Genomic DNA, 16,410 nt, shown 5'->3' on the forward strand with positions numbered 1-16,410 from the left:
CCAGTTTCCTGTTTGGTTCCCAGGATAGAGGTTGACTTCCTGCATTTCAACAATCGACAGAGGTGATGCAGAGCACAGATAGCCCAGTATGTGTACATCTGATACACGGGCCATTGTTTAGGAATCCTGTTGAGCTCACATGCATAATTTCAACCTTAAATCAGTCTTGTATTGCTTTCACTCCTTTGAAATTGAATCCCACCTGAAACACCTTCAACGGGAACAAATTAAATTATACAGTAGTGTTCACTGTGTTTTTGCAGCCGGAGTTGTTTATAATCCCAGACAGACGATACTTATGGGGCAAGACGCTGAATGTTCTTGTTGGTGGAGATTGCTTGGTTCACATATCGTATGTGTCCAAACCATCTGTTATCAAAGTAGAGACTGACAGCACGCTCAGTGTGTGTCAGTCTGGATGGAAAAGATGACGTAACATGATGCAAAGTGAATGCAGTCAAAGGTACCATACAAGTGGGATTGAATGTGATGTGCACAAAGGGTGAGAAATTAAAGGATAACCCAGTATTAAATGTACTGCTGTTGTTAGCAAGCATGTATTTTTTAAAAGTAACTGGCATCTAAATACATTCATAGCAAATGTTGTATGCTTCTCCGATTTTCACCAACTAAACCTGTGGAGCCTCTTCATGTCACACTTCATGTACAGCACCCAAAATAAATGTCAAAACTCCCACCGGTACAAAGGTGGGGGCAAGACCTCAGCTAGACTGTTTTTGTTTTTTTTATTATTATGAGTGAGAGCTGAGAGGTGAGCTTGAGTTCTTTTGGTTTATTACAGGACTCCAATGTGTGATCCAACAGGCGGGGTCATGTAGCAGGGCGGATATGCTGGATTGTTTGTACGACACGCCAAGAGTCCAGGCGTGTCATTGTCATATGATAAGACTGATAGATACATATGATACACAGGGTGACAAATTAAAGGAAAAATAAATATAAAGCGCTTTAGGCTACATCCATACTGGTGCATTTTTGGTGTAAAACAGGCTACATTTTAAAACACATTTTTAAAGGAGGGATATTTACCTCTGCCAAGGAGGTTATGTTTTTGCTGGTGTTGGTTTGTCTGTCTGTCTGTCTGTCCATGTGCAAGATAACTCAAAAAGTTATGAACGGATTTGGATGGAAATTTCAGGAAATGTTGATTCTGGCACAAGGAACGAATGATTAAATTGTGGTGGTGATTGGGGTGGGGTGGGGGGCACCGATCTGCCTTGGTGGAGGTCTGAGCTCTGAGTGCTTTTCTAGTTTACTTTTTAAAATGGAATTATACATTTTAAAACATTTCCCTGTGGTCTACATAAACTGTAAATGCTATGCTTGGGTCTGAATTCTTCATTAATTCAATTCCACAGGTCCATCTTCAATCATATTTCTGAGTAATGACACCAGAAAAGTCGTTTTGAGCGCTGGCCCTTTAAAATTCAAATGAGCCGCTTCACACCCCACTCGCTTTAGGTTGTTGATCTTGCTTTCTGTCCCATTCAGCCACTTGTGTTCCTTAATACAACCAACAACTGAACATTTTAGGTAATCGACTCCAAGTTTGGACATATTTTCAGTTTTTACTACAACCGCTGCTGCTGATCAAGAGTTATGGCGTACTCTGAGAAATGTTCGTCGGAAATCTTGACCTGATATGTGCAAATTAAGCAGGAATTGAAAAAGGTTGCAGAAATCCACTCGATTTTTGCCAAAATGAATATAAAAAATAGCTTTGCAGCACCTGGAGGGTTCAAATTCAAACTGTTGGAACTATTAGGGTCCAAATACACAATGTACCAAAGACTAATAAAAGTGCAAAATATGACCCCTTTAAAGGTTCAGTGTGACATTTACTTCCATTAAGTGCAACTCTGAATACCCTGCGCCTCACACTCCCTTTTGGTGGCCACTAAAAACATGAATTAGCATGGTTTGTGGGCTTTTTGGTTAATTGGGTATTGACTGATCCATATTTAAACATAGCAGGAGACAGCAACGCACCTTAAAATGTACATCACCTGCCATAATAAAGAAGAAATAAAAAGTAGTGGGAAATTCTAGGCTACTGAACAAACCAGCCAGTGCAGACTACATTAATGCATGTACAGTTGCGGAAAAGATTATTAGACCACCCCTTGTTTTCTTCAATTTCTTGTTCATTTTAATGCCTGGTACAACTACAGGTACATTTGTTTGGACAAATATACTGATAACAACAAAAATAGCTCATAGTAGTTTACTTTCAGAGCTGATATCTATTTTCCAGGGTTTTCTTGATAATAACCAAAATTACTTCAGTTCTTACGTCAATATCTATGGCATTGTACTGATAAAAACAGTGCTTTTAGACATTCCATGTTTTCTTTTCTGTCTGTTTTAGTCACATGATAACCACACTTGATACACACTTGATTGCATAACATTGTTTTTGATGACTTTTGATGATGTAATAATTTAATAATGTACTGTATATCAATCCGTAATTTCATAATTTTATGTTATTTTTTTACACTAAGACACATTGAAAAATTTGGAGTTGTCATTATTTATAGGTTATTATGCTGATATTTTACTGGTCTGACCCACTTGAGATCAAACTGAGTGACAATTGAGTCTGATCCCCGAAAGAAAATGAATTTGATATCCCTGCTATAGAACATAATACACAATATGAACAACTCATATGTACCTGTCAGTAGCTGTCTGTTTTAGTCACATGATACACACAGGAGTTAGTACTTGATTGCATAACCATTGTTTTTGATGACTTTTGATGGTCTAATAATTATTTCCACTAAATGGCCATTCTATGAAAACTGTTTTTATTTTTATTTTTAGGCCATTATACATGTATATCCCACAAGATTTTACACGCTATTATTAAAGTCTCCCGTAGGTGATCAGTTGTGTTGGGATATGGTGACTGATTCGCATTACTGATACTGTTACTCATCAAACCATTCAATGGCCCCCCACACCCTACAGATGGGGACAGTCATGACTGAAGAAACCACTCCTATTGGGTTTTTTCTTTCACTTGTCCATGCAGTTACGCTTATCAACTCAAGAAATTCAACCATTTAGAGATAATCTCTAGTCAGAAATGGAATGAAATTATCCGTTACAGATTCATTAGTCTGCAGAGGAAGACAATTTAAACTAAACCAAATGCTTAGATTGTAAAAAACGATATGCTGATATTAAAAGCTTCTCGGTGCCATGCTTTTACAGGCTGTAAACAGATCCGAGTAGCCACGATGTGACCTCAGTGTGCGTGTGTGTGTGTGTGTGTGCTCCATCTGTGTATGTTGGCGATACACTGCAGTGCAACTCCCAGCTGGACACCAGTGAGGTCAGAGCCAGTTTAGCGAGCCGGATACTAAACACGCCGACCTGAATCCATTACACTGGATTAATGTTCGTTTTACACACTGTGTGCATAGCCGACTCCGTGAAGATAACACTACCACACACCTGCTACCATATGAAAGTAAACTAACCTGATGATGAAATTCCTGCTCTCTGGTGACTTGGATAATGGTGTTGCCTCTGGTTGCCGCAGCAGTGACACAGGGAGGTTATGGCAGACGTTCTCCCCGGGGTTCGAGAGGCGGCTGCATATCCATGGCGACGACAACTAAGGCGACCGAGAGTCTCTCCCATCACGTCTAGACAAATTAAGTGGGCACAAGTCAGAATTATTTTTCTTGCACACTTCTAATCAGATTTTCAACAGATTTGTCTGAGATGCTAATTCCGGAGAAACCCTCAAGACAAAGCTTAATCGCTCTGAATATGAATGAAGATAACTGTTTCAACAAACTTAAATTCTCCTTACAGACTTGGAGGAAACTTCTGAGGATACTGCTAAAAGCAAAGAGTGAGAAAATACACAGCATATGGGGGGATGGGACTCAGGAATACCAGAAGATTAAAAAAAGGATGTCCGTTATCTGATAGGGGGTCTTGAATAGGGGGAGCAATTCATTCATCAGTTTGACCTTTTAAGCTCAAAGAAGTCAGGAGATAAATTGTTTTTTCCCGGGCAAACTTAGATATGTGATTTAAAAAATGCCTGAATGAGCGTGATGTGATTTGGTCTGTGCTTCTTGAGATGCTCATGTTTCACCCTAACCTGATTCACCCCACCTCAACACACTGGCAGCACTGCTTAGACAAGGAATCAATCCTACTCTCCACCCTTTTTTTTTTTTTTTTCCATCCTTTCTGCCACATATTCAGGGCTAGTCTTGCGGGTTGCCCTGGTTTTTGGAATAAGAGCCTGTATGGTTTTTACTTGCACTCTGTAATTCAACTTTGGCTGTGTGAGAATAAAGGAAGAGGGTCTGGCTGCCCTGTAATCACCGCTTCCCAAACATCAGCCGGAGATAGCATTACTCACACACACTTGAGTGGGATACGCTTCCACACACACTTTAAGTCCGGTCAAAGATGATCTTAAGGTTTTAGGTATCAGGCACTGCTCTGCCAAGGTGATTACAGGCCGTGTGTGTGTATGGGCGTGCACAAGTGAGTGCCCAGCAGTCCCGTCGCCTCACCGGTCTTATCTAATTCAGCTGCCACATATCCTCCCGAGCTAAGCAAACAAATTCCCACAGTGATGCATCTTGTAAACAACCCACAGACAGCAGCGCTTCTGCTCAATTCCACCACAATTGATTGATTAATGACTTGAAGAAAAGCAATATAAGCGTATCGTATCGCGCAACACCATTCATAAATGTTTAAAGGCTACCAAGGATAACACAATAAAGCTCTTATTTACATCGTGTTACTCTGCCACTTGCAGGAAAGGCCTCTGCTTCCTCTGCTACACAGTGATTGTGGATCTAAGCCTTTGTCTACTATCTTTGCTGTCACTAGTTGACATTATCTCACATGCGGCAGTACAGTACATCTCGGCCTTGTCCTGTTAGGTCCTCACTTATGTGATGTACCTAAAGATTCAACTAATAAGATGGGTTTTAGTTGTGTGTCTTTCTGTGACACACCTCGTTCTCTCGGGAGTCTCCCCTTGGGATGTGAACTGATCTAAGACACCCACCGCCCCCAAAACACCCACCCTTCACCACCCTCACCCAACTCCCCATGGCAGGCCTGGGCTACTCAGATAAGACTGTACAATTAATAGCACCGCAGGACCAGCGCCCACAGGGACACTTCAAAGATTATGAGTGTGTATGTGTGTGCTTAGCGTATGCCTGAATACATTAAAATGTTACTCAGCTTTTATGAGCGTGAAGAAGATATATGGTGTGTGTGTATGTGAGTGAGAATGGATTTATTTGCAGTTAGTACGACGGTGATGCAGTATTTCTTTTTCTGACACAACCCCCCACCCACCCACCCACGTTTACATGTAATGGGTAATAAACCTTATCCTGCTTTTTAGCGTTGCTTATCACATCTGTGAATGCATCAGCCATAAGCAGGTCGGTATCAGGACATTTTATGCAGTCTTCTGAGCACAATGATTTTTAGACATGAATGGATAGACAATTTACATGATGCAGCACTGTGCAGCCAGTGCAGATACAGAATATGAATGAAGCCAAAGTGAGCATTTCGGCATTGCCTCTAATAAAAATAAAATCATTGCACAAGACGGGTGTGCAGACACGAGTGTGGGAAGCATTATAGGTCAAAGTCAAAGCAGAAAGTCAGTGAGTATCATTAACTCTATAACAGAAGTGGCCATAGCAGTTTGTTGATGTTTATTTTTGGCAGAATGGTTGTGCAATGGTGATACAACCAGTATAAAGGTGCTCTGACTAGTTTTTCCTTGTTTTCTAATTTAAATTGCCGATGGAGGAAATATATTTGGTTATAAAAGTAAGGAAGGGGCAGGACTAGATAAGCCTTTGCTTCTTTCTGTCCCTTCTAAAACTGTGTTTACGCGTTGATTCGTAGGTACACTTAGTTAAATTTATTGTATTTCGTTACTTTTTCTGTGATTAATGACCATTGATGGGTGCATATGTAAATGACTGATTTTATTGGGTTTTTTTTAGTTGTTTTTTCTTTTTTACTTCAAATTTTGAGACAAATGAATAAATACAAATAACAAACAATTGTTGTTTTGATGCCCCTATGTTTGGAATTTTAGCCATTACCATATTTGGACCCAAAAGTGATCATATTAGGAAAAGGGGGTGGAGCTGTGGAAGAGTAAGACCTGAAACGTTACTTCTATGACTTATAACACAGGCCACACGACAGTCAACGAGGAAATGTTATGTTAAACACCACCAAGGAAAACTACTTAGTAATTTATTAATAGTCCTATAAACCTAACATGGAGCATATGCACAATAATTAACAGGTTAGCTGGCCAAATTCATAAGCTATCTGACAAAACCGATAATGCAACAACAAATTAATCCTAACATTAGCTAATGTAGCCTAATCATGCTAACAGGCTTTGTGGAATAAAACCAAATGTCATGACACATATGCGTGTCAGAATTATTTTGGCAATCTTGTTAGTTAGGTACAAAACTAAAGTAGGGGTGTACTGTTATATATTTTTATTTCATAAATAGAAGGTAGAAAATGTGACTCCACTGGTGAGTGTCAAACACAGCAAACATAACATGACATAACAACTGTCAATCAACACCCACATGACACATATCAAAGTATTCCAATATCCCTAAAATCTTATTCCTGGTGTAGTAATGTACTAAACATCCACCAATGCATGTACATGAATGCAAATAACGTCAATTAAACTATTATGGCTTTATGAATGACATTTTTTCTTGCAGGTTTCAGTGCGTGTAGTCGTGTTAAGACTCTGCATTTTACGTAACAAATCCATCCAAAAAGGTTTTCATGACTTTTGTGTTTTTATCTCCGACTCTTATTCTGACCCAGCTGCTTACTCAGTAATTAACTCTATTTTAGTGCTTTTATAAACAAATGCACAGTGATCGAATTGCAGCAGAATTACCCTTTAAGGCAGAACATATGACCGTCAAACACATGACGCTGAGCTGAGGAACATGCAGCATGTGCCTAAGGTTCGCCTCAACGTAATTTGGGTCAGATGAGGAAGTAGGTCACCTGTCTTTGATGAGAGCTGTGATTTGGAATTGTTCTTGTAACACAATCTCTCACACATGTGTACAACCAGCCCATTTGAGGCGCTGCAGCAGGCTCGTCATCCTCATCGTAAACCTCCTTGTGGTTGCAAACCACTTTATCAAATTGCAGTCTCAAATAATCTCACTTTAATCGCTTTATAAGACAAACTTGTATGTTATTGCATTACATTATTAGATTGTTGGTTTGTCTGTTTAGGATTTTAGTGTTCTTCTTTTCCCGAGTCGGCCTCCCTCAGGGTAAATTGTCCCGTAAAATCTCCTTCATCTTCAGCAGTATTATGGTGAATGCTTTTTGTGGCATGGCATGTGTGTATATAGAATGGTACATGTGCAACTTCATTTTGTGGTTTCATATGGGTCAGCAGGCCCTGTAGTTTAAATTAAGTCTGACTTCTTTTTTTTTGTACAGTGTGTAGCAGTATATTCACAGCCGGTTATAATTATCATTTATCATTTCATTATCGAATTTGTTGTTATGTTGTAGTTTTTTTTGGTCTACTGCTTGCACTTTTGTCAAACTATGGAAATCTTTCTTCAGGCTGCTGTGACAAATAAAAACAGCAAGAGGTTGGAAACATTTTTGATGGATCACTGCTTTAGTTATACTTCTATTTGGGGAGAAGTGGCATGCCAAGCAATATGTGGCATCCTGAATTTGTGCTGACTTTAATTGAACTGTCTTCTCGGGGTCAATCTCATATAGCATCAGCCTCCTTTCCCTTCTGGCTTATTCCCTGCCGCTACAGCGATGGCTATCATGCCAGATTGAGACCAAAAGGGGATATTTATCCTGACCAGGCTGTCGTCCTAATCCTCAATGCCCAGATTACTACTCCCCCTCCCCTCCCCTTCCCTCCCCTCGTCCCTGCAGGATGACCGGCTGGCAGACTGGTGGGATAAGGACAGAAACAGACAGCGAAGTAGAGGAATAAAGCGTGGGGTTTCCTCCGATAATTTGTCTGCGGCTGATGTCTCATCATTTGGTAGTTTGCCTTTTTTCTCAGTCCATCTGTTACGAGCTCAGGGTAGATTCCAGCTTCCCTGTAATGCTACCGAAACAAGAAGCAGCCCTCTATTGTTATTTTTCTTTCTTCTGCACTGAAAGATCAGAGGAGTTGCTTTACCGTTCTGCAGGTGCAGCCCTTCATCATCACTAGCGTCAAACTTTCTTTTTTCTTTAAAACTGACATCAAATTTCGCTGCTCTGTTAAGCCTTCACCGTCCCCTCCAGCATCTCTCTCTTTCCCTGGCCCTCCATGCCCATATCCTTTCTGCTTTACAGAGTGCTTGACCTTCTGCTCAAGCCTGAAGGCTTATTGTCCAATTCATCTGTCCTCCAATCTCTCGCCGTCTCTCACCATTGTGGTTATTGTTCTTTCTTTCACCCTCTCCTCCTGCTCCTGCCTCTGCCATCATCCTGGGACTCTGATTTATAAGCTTGCAGCGAAAGCTCAGCTGCCCCCCCACCCCTTTTTCCCTTCCTCCCCTTTCCTCCTCCTCCTTTAGCAGAAGACAGAGCGGTGAAGAGATATCAGTGGAGAGGCTGAGGGGCAGGAAGGGAAGCAAGAGAGGGCGATTGGCAAGGATATGATTTGCCAGCCAAAAGAGGATGACACAAAGAATTTGAATGTCAGCGAGCTGTTGGCAGTGATTTGCCTACCTTTGCCTCAAGCAGAGAGGAAGTTGGTTTATCTCTTTCATTAAGGGACAGGGAAAGGCCAGAGGGTGTGCAGATAAGGTCAAAATGAAACTGGGCACTCAGAAAGCCTGTTAATTAAAAGATAGCACACATGGGAACGACTTTCTAAAGATTATTTGAAAACTTTCCGCTTTTAGTTTGTCTTGAGTTTTACCATTAACAAGCATCATGGGATGTGATCTACGAGTGTTAGCGTTGCTCACTCGCAGATGGCGGTGTGGGAATGGAGCAGGCAGACCCCTAAATAACCCTGTGTAGTGCAGATGGCTGAGTGTCAAGAGTGATGGCCACCACTGTGAAGTAGCCATGTGTCGGAGCCGAGGAGGGCCGGGGGCAAGAGGGGATTTGACACCCTACTTTGTGTGTGTGCAAGTGTGGGTGGGATTTACTGATTTCCATGCTACTACAGCCTGTGGCTCTGATGTGTAACTTGATCTGTGTGTGCACGCTCTGTTTTTACCCCCATCAGACAGCAGTAAATGGTCGAACCACACAGGGCCCTGTTCAGGGGTTCCCTCAGGAAGTCATTTAGTCAAGAATAGAATCGAACTAACACATCTCTTCATGTGATCAGATTTTATTGCAAGAGGCAGTCCAAGCAACAGCCAAAGTCATTAACCATGTTCTATTTGTCATGTTAAATAACAATATATTTCATATAATGCAGAGTGGCACCCGGTTATAAGTAGAATTAGTTTGATTTTGCTTTATGAAAATCATTAAGGTTTCCAAAAGACAACCTGTTTGTATTATGTGTTATGATATATTCTTTGTGAATATATTTCTCCTTTCATTGCCTTCTAGTGGTGCTTTATGTTATTAAGTAATTGTTTTTTTTCCCTTATAAGTAATGCACATTCGCACTTCTGCAAGAGCAGCCTTTAGCTATTGTTGTTGCTAGTCGGTATTGCATATTTGCTGCATACACTGTTGTTCATAAAGCTGGAATAACATTTTTTTTTTTGCTTGATCTCTTGAAATGATTGTGACTGTGATCTATTCTTGATAAAGTGTACCTGGCATCTGGTCAAAGGTGATAACTGATGTGCATTAAAATGAATAAAAAGAGAAAGGTGTCTCAAAACAAAATTATTCCAACTTTATGGTCACCGGTGTAGGTTTAATGATGAAAAATACCCTTTAAATCACATTATATGGAGAATTCATGTCGACAGGAAGAAAGATCAAAATCATCACTCGTCCATAACACTGAAAAATCAAGATTCGGTTATTTTATCTAATCTCCCTGCCCAAGAGCAGGGCATGCGTTTTTCTTGATCAAATCTAAACTCTATAATACTCTGCTATTAAAAAACACCACCATATACAAAACACCAGAGTTAAAACATGCAGCATAAATTACATGAGATCAGGGGTGTGAACACATCATAAAATTAACCAATTTTCCATGAATATGTATGCATATGTACTGTATACAGGGCAGTGTCACATCTATTATACCAACGGCATAAAAATGCAATTGCTCTTGAACACAGAGGTCTGATTTTATTCAAGGTGACCCACCTCTGCTCAGAAACATATTTTGACAGTTTCTGCCTTTGTAGCAGCTTTATGACTTTAGTTTTGCCGTTTTCAATGGAAATCTTTCCATATTTTAGCTAATACAAGTGTTCCCAGTGGATAATTTGCATCATGATCATGACCGGATGAATTTATTATGCACATATTTTATCCAAATTGTAGCTCAAGAGTATTCATAAACAGTTTAGATTATAATCTTTAACTGGGGAACGCAGTCATAACGACACAGTTATTTCATTTTAATGTTCGTTTCGGGTTTTAGTAAATTTGTAGAAGCTGTAAAAGAATGGAAAAATGCATGACTTGACTAGATTCTACATTGTGCACAGTCGTTTAGTGCTTGTTGACAAAGAAACACTGTGATTAAATGAAATAAAGCTGCGATTTAGTTTTAGTTCACCATTCATTGTATTTATGTAGCTTTCATGTTTTCATTCATTTCACTTGAAGACATCGTCTACTGGTTCTAGTTTTAATTTCTGTAACAAACCCAACATACAGACTGATGCAGCCCCAACAAAACAAACGTTTAGTGTGATCTTATTGGAGAAAATGTTCGCGTAGGTGTTGTTAGCTGTGATATTGCTTCAGTTTTTGTCTTGCACCCATACACTTCAGCCTTGATGTGTTTTCTTAATTGCAAACCACTGAAATACAAGCTTACAAAAAGGTTGAGTTAACGTGACCTCAACACAGCTTTCAAAATTAAATGTTACAAGGTTCACGTGGCAAGACGTCTGTTCTGTCTGACCTGGTTTACTAGGACGCAATCACATAAAGATTGACAAAGCTCCATCTGTGTGCAAATTAAACATAAGAAACAGCAGTAAAAGTCACTCTTCTTCCCTGCTCTGCCTCATAGAAGCACACTGAATTGATCCAAAGATGTTAAGTTTTCAGCTTCAGATTTCATCCAGAATTATGGCTTTGCTCATATTGGAGGAGGACTAGCCCCTGGCTGCTTGGAAAGAATAAGGTCCCGAGGAAAAAATATGCTATCCATCTTACAAAACAACATTTGTTTGCCTGCCAGGGCCTTCAAAACCATTAACAAGATTAGGGAGCACACAATGGCAACAGTCCCTCTCCTCCCTCCCTCTGTCTCCTTCTCTTTTTCCCCTCGTATTCCCTCCTACTTTGTTCTAGCTCATTTGCCAGTACAATGCAGACATTCAGCGGTTTGTCTGCACCTCCTCTCCTGAGGGGACTTCAGCACAAAACCTCCTTATGCAGGCAGACAGCAATGGCATAAACACACACAGTTACACACACACTCACAGGCACGAATCAACACAGAAGAGTAAATTAACACAAAAATTAATAAATTCATGCCAAAGGCGGACTTTCTCACACACCCCCTTGTCTCCAACCAACCTGCTCTGCACTAATAGAGGGAGTTGAATGCACACAAATCATCAGAGGGTTATATAAACATGATGGTGTCCTGGAAGAATATAAATAAAAGTCCTGCATAGGCACCGATGTACACTATTCCCATAAATGGCACAACACAACACAGGGCAGTTGTGTGGGTGTGTGTGTGTGCTCTGCATCAGATTGCTCCAGGGCTGTTGTTTGAGGCAATTTATCCCTGTAAAGCTATTGATTATCCATATCCATCACGTTTTCTTTGCTTATTTTGCTCTGAAATATCACTTACACTAAAAATAAAACAAACAGGAAAATCTGTGAGCAGAGAACAGAGGTGCTTCAAGCTAACACACAGAAAAGAAAAATTAAACCTACTATGTTGGCGAAATTGCTAACACCTCATCTTTGGCTCGCCTCTTCTGCTCCCCATCTCTGTGGAAACCCTCCCTCCCTCCCTCCTCCTCTTTTTTTTCTTCCTCATCGCTCTCCCGCTTCTCTCATCTTAAACCAGCTCACCTCATCTTCCGTTTCATCTTACACGCTAATCTCCTCTCCTCTCCCGGCCCCCCTTCCATCCAAGTAATAAAATTTAATTGCATCCGTCTTGCATTTTTCAATGCAAGTTCTCAGGGAGTTTAACGTGAGTGCTATATCTCATTAAATCCTTCTCCCTCTTGCTCTCTCCACCTCCAGGTGCCTACAGATGTTTCAATGGGTCTGCTGGCAGAGCCCCAGGTGGCCATGTTTTGCGGTAAACTCAACATGCACATCAATGTGCAGAGCGGCAAGTGGGAACCGGACCCCTCGGGCACCAAGAGCTGCATCGGAACCAAGGAGGGCATCCTGCAGTACTGCCAGGAGGTGAGGTTTAGGGGCGGGGTTCACCTTCTGTTATATACTGTACATCACATATGTAAACAACACTTATTTCCTCACAGAGTCAATTAAGCCTATGACCATATTAAAACAGCCTTTATAGCTGATATCAATCTTTATGCATGTGCAGTATGGGAGTATAAGCCTGAGGCCATAAACAGAGGAGGAGTGTCGATATTAAATGTTAAAGGAGTGTGCAGGATACAGTGTTTGTAAGAGCCAGCTCAAAGGTCATTTCACACAGACTTAAATGAACCATCAGGGCTCGGATGTCTTTTTTTTCGCATACTCTGTTGGACAAATGGGTCAGAAATCTGTTTGGCCAACATTGATTTTTACTCATCTTGATACAAATTGTTTATATATAGCAATACTCCAGCGAGAGTTTTTGGAAACTTGACATGACTTTGAAAAATAATTCTGTTTCTCTATCTCTATTGCTCTCTCTTTTTCTCCTCCTTTACCCTCTATCTCTAACCCCAACTGGTCAAGGCAGACGGCCATCCTCCAGGAGTCTGAGTCTGCTTGAGGTTTCTTCCTGTTAAAAGGAACTTTTTCCTCGCCACTGTCACCAGTCACAAGTGTTTGCTCCTGGAGGATTCTGTTGGGTTTCTGTAAATTGGCTTAGAGTCTGGTTTTGACCAACTCGATATGTAAAGTGTCATGAGATAACTTTTGTTATGATTTGGCGCTCTATAAATAAAATTTGATTGATTTTATCGGCCTTGCTACATAAGAACACACCTATTTCCAGGATAACTGAAGTACTTGCTTCCTCTTCAGCTCATAAGCATCTTGACCTGCCACCATTTTTGCCCAGATGAGAAACTGAGATCGCGTGCCACTTAGCCGCTCTCGTCAGCTCCCCCAAAAAATACAGTTTAATTCTTGTGTTGGCCTTTTACAGACAAACCTTAGCATTGAGTATAGAGTCTGTCAGCTGAAAACATAGAGCTCTGATACTGTACATCGCCATTCAGGCAAACTATATTAAAATACAGAACTGAGCTGTGCTATATGTTGTGTAATGATAGAAAAATACGCATATTTTCCTAAATGGCACTCTTAACAGCTATATTCTTTGTCATTCGGGTCCTGGATCTGTGCATCCCACAGGTCGGATGCAGAAAATTAGCATAAAGGCAACACAAACAAACATGAAGGAGAGTGAACACTGAAAGAAATGAATCAAATTTGATAAAATATACGACAGTTAGTGTATAATAATCTATACTGATGCGATTTTTCTGAGTTATTCTTTTTCAATAGAGCCTTCTCCTTATCATTCATCTCCAGCTCTCAGTTATTGTCACCTCCAAAACTAAATTAACTCTTATACACTCCTATGAAATCACAGACGGATTACATTTAAAAAGCAAGAAAACTCAAAATGTGAGTTCATGTTTAATCACTTAAAGTGCCATAAGGGAGGACAGTTCAACACAGATCGGTTTAAAAGCATTACTTCAGCTCTATCTACATTTTTTATGACGCAGTAAGTGAAAACAGGTGCAGTGAAGGTTCACTGTAGATGCAACTGAGATTTTATTTGTCTTGCTTGAACCAAATATTTGCAGTAGTTCAAAGACATAAAACAGATTCATACGTTTCCAAGTAAACTGGTACAGGCTCCACCACTGGCTTCATTACAGTCACCAGCTGAAAGATGTGGTATGATTTTGGATCTGCAGAGCCTAATTTGCATTAAAATGTGAGTTTTTTTTCTGCTAGAATCAGTATAATTGTTCATAGAACTCCTTCTGCATCTTCACATACCGTCACACACAGTTCTGGGGGGAAAGAAATCATATTTTTCATTAGTTTTATGTCTTCAGTTATTATTGTATCTTTAACTAAGGTGCATTATGTTGAAATATTTGCCCTAAATTGACACATTAAAGAAAAGTTTTATTTCCAGATAGATAAATAAAATAACCATAAAGCTAAGCATGTTCAGGATGTGCAGGATGCAGTGTGAACACCTCATTTTCTTTTAATTTTGCCTCCCTTGTATGACTCGAAATTGTCCCTCATGTGGCCATGTATGCTGTGATATATGCAATACTTAAACTATAATTACCCAGCGTTTATTTTGTTTTGAATGTGCAATAAGCCAGGATGATAAATGTTTATAGTCCTGACATTTTAGTTGGATTTTTGGGTCGGATAATTTACATTTTCGCCATTAAGCTGACACTTTGAGAGCAAATTACAATGATTGAGCAGGTAGCGGTGCAGTTTCTTTATTGGGAACACGTCAGGGGAGCACACACCAAGAGTAATTTAAGTCATTCCTGCAAGATTCTAGAGAGCTCCACATTTTAAACTTGATCTTTAACCCATAAAGAGCCAAACATCCACTGATGGCTAAAAGCATCTACTGATGTAAGCAGTTTAATACATGTCAATCCATTAATCCTATCAATACATTTAAATAATTGGTGTAAAATACAGTTTGTCATCTTTTCATGGTCATCAGATATGACCATTTGGACATTCAAAGGCTCCATAGTTACCATGGAAACACCGTCATCTTCTATAACACTGATTCACCAGTAAAGCCAATGGAGTTGGATCAATGACAGTGGATGGAGACACTTGGTTTACGTTCAGTTAATGATGTCTTTGCTGAAAAAGTCACTTTTTCTTCAGTTTTCTCTGTTCTTAATATAATAATCCTCAACTTTAATCTGAGCTTTTATGAACATCTACATGATCAGTAAATTAAATAGAAGAAAATACTTGATTTTCACTGAAAATTGACAAAATACAGAGGATAATATTATAATAAATGGTGATAATTCACTTAAGAAAAGCAAAAAAGGGAGAAAAATTCATTTGGGAGCTACGACAAAAGTCATGCTGGGTCTTTATGGGTTAAGCAAGATAGAGCAGAAACAAAAAGGTATTTGAAGGCTCCGGAAAAAATGTTATCTACACCAGTGGCTCCAGCGAAAAACTGAAATCTTAACTGGGGTAAGGATTTCTTGATCCATTTCTGGGAGCATGAGAGAATAAAAAAATTAGAGGAAATAGCCACAAGCGCAGACAATCCTCCAACTTGGAATGATGACACGATGCCAAAACTCTGCTTGGTAAACAAGCTGCTTAAGTCCATGTGACATTTCTGCATAAGCTCTTGCTGGCTTGTAATTAGGCAGAGAGAGACTAACCAAGCCGAATCCAAAAATCCACACAGTTAATATTCAGTTGTGGAAAAGTATAATTTTGCACAATAGGGTGCTGGTAGTCATTAACCAGACTGACACTTTTTAGTCTTATGGAATTTCAAGGTCATTTCTTGTGGGAAAATTCAATCAATGATGAGTGTTACAGCAGGAATGCGCAAAAGACGCAAAGAAATGATATAAAATGATGTTTGATTTGAGGAGGTGGTGAGATTTCTCTGGAAGATCATCCTTCCATTGCTACGAATGATAAATCCGTAAACGCAGGCTTACCAAACTAGTTTAAGGTCCCTGTTTGAAAAGAAATGAGTGTTTTGAATAAGAAATATCAAAGAAGTGGAAAACATGAAACATTTCCAACCCACTGCTGAACTGGAAAAACAAGAGGAGTTGGCGAAGAGGAGTGTGACTAGGAACCGAGGTGGTTATGGGATTACTTTTTCTTCTCGTCTGCCTTTAGAAAGGCACGAGGGAGGAGAAAACGCACTAAGAAATGTCATGAAAAAGAATGACAAGGAGCGGTATTTGGAGAGGGATGGCACGTCGTCTCACAGTGTTGTGCAGAGGCAGATGTCATGCATGGCTGAAAGGAACATGG

At 40.0% G+C, this 16,410-nt stretch overlaps 1 protein-coding gene across 1 annotated transcript in view; it reads left to right on the forward strand.

Annotated features, from left to right (window-relative positions):
- The window catches only part of appa (amyloid beta (A4) precursor protein a), a 57,271-nt gene that overhangs the window by 9,148 nt on the left and 31,713 nt on the right, over window positions 1-16,410 (forward strand). Inside the window, 1 exon segment of the mRNA XM_030150396.1 lies at window positions 12,442-12,609. Coding sequence (XP_030006256.1) covers window positions 12,442-12,609 — 168 coding nt within the window.

The sequence above is a fragment of the Sphaeramia orbicularis genome, chromosome 2 (assembly GCF_902148855.1).
Source record: "Sphaeramia orbicularis chromosome 2, fSphaOr1.1, whole genome shotgun sequence".
In the NCBI taxonomy this organism is placed as follows: domain Eukaryota; kingdom Metazoa; phylum Chordata; class Actinopteri; order Kurtiformes; family Apogonidae; genus Sphaeramia; species Sphaeramia orbicularis.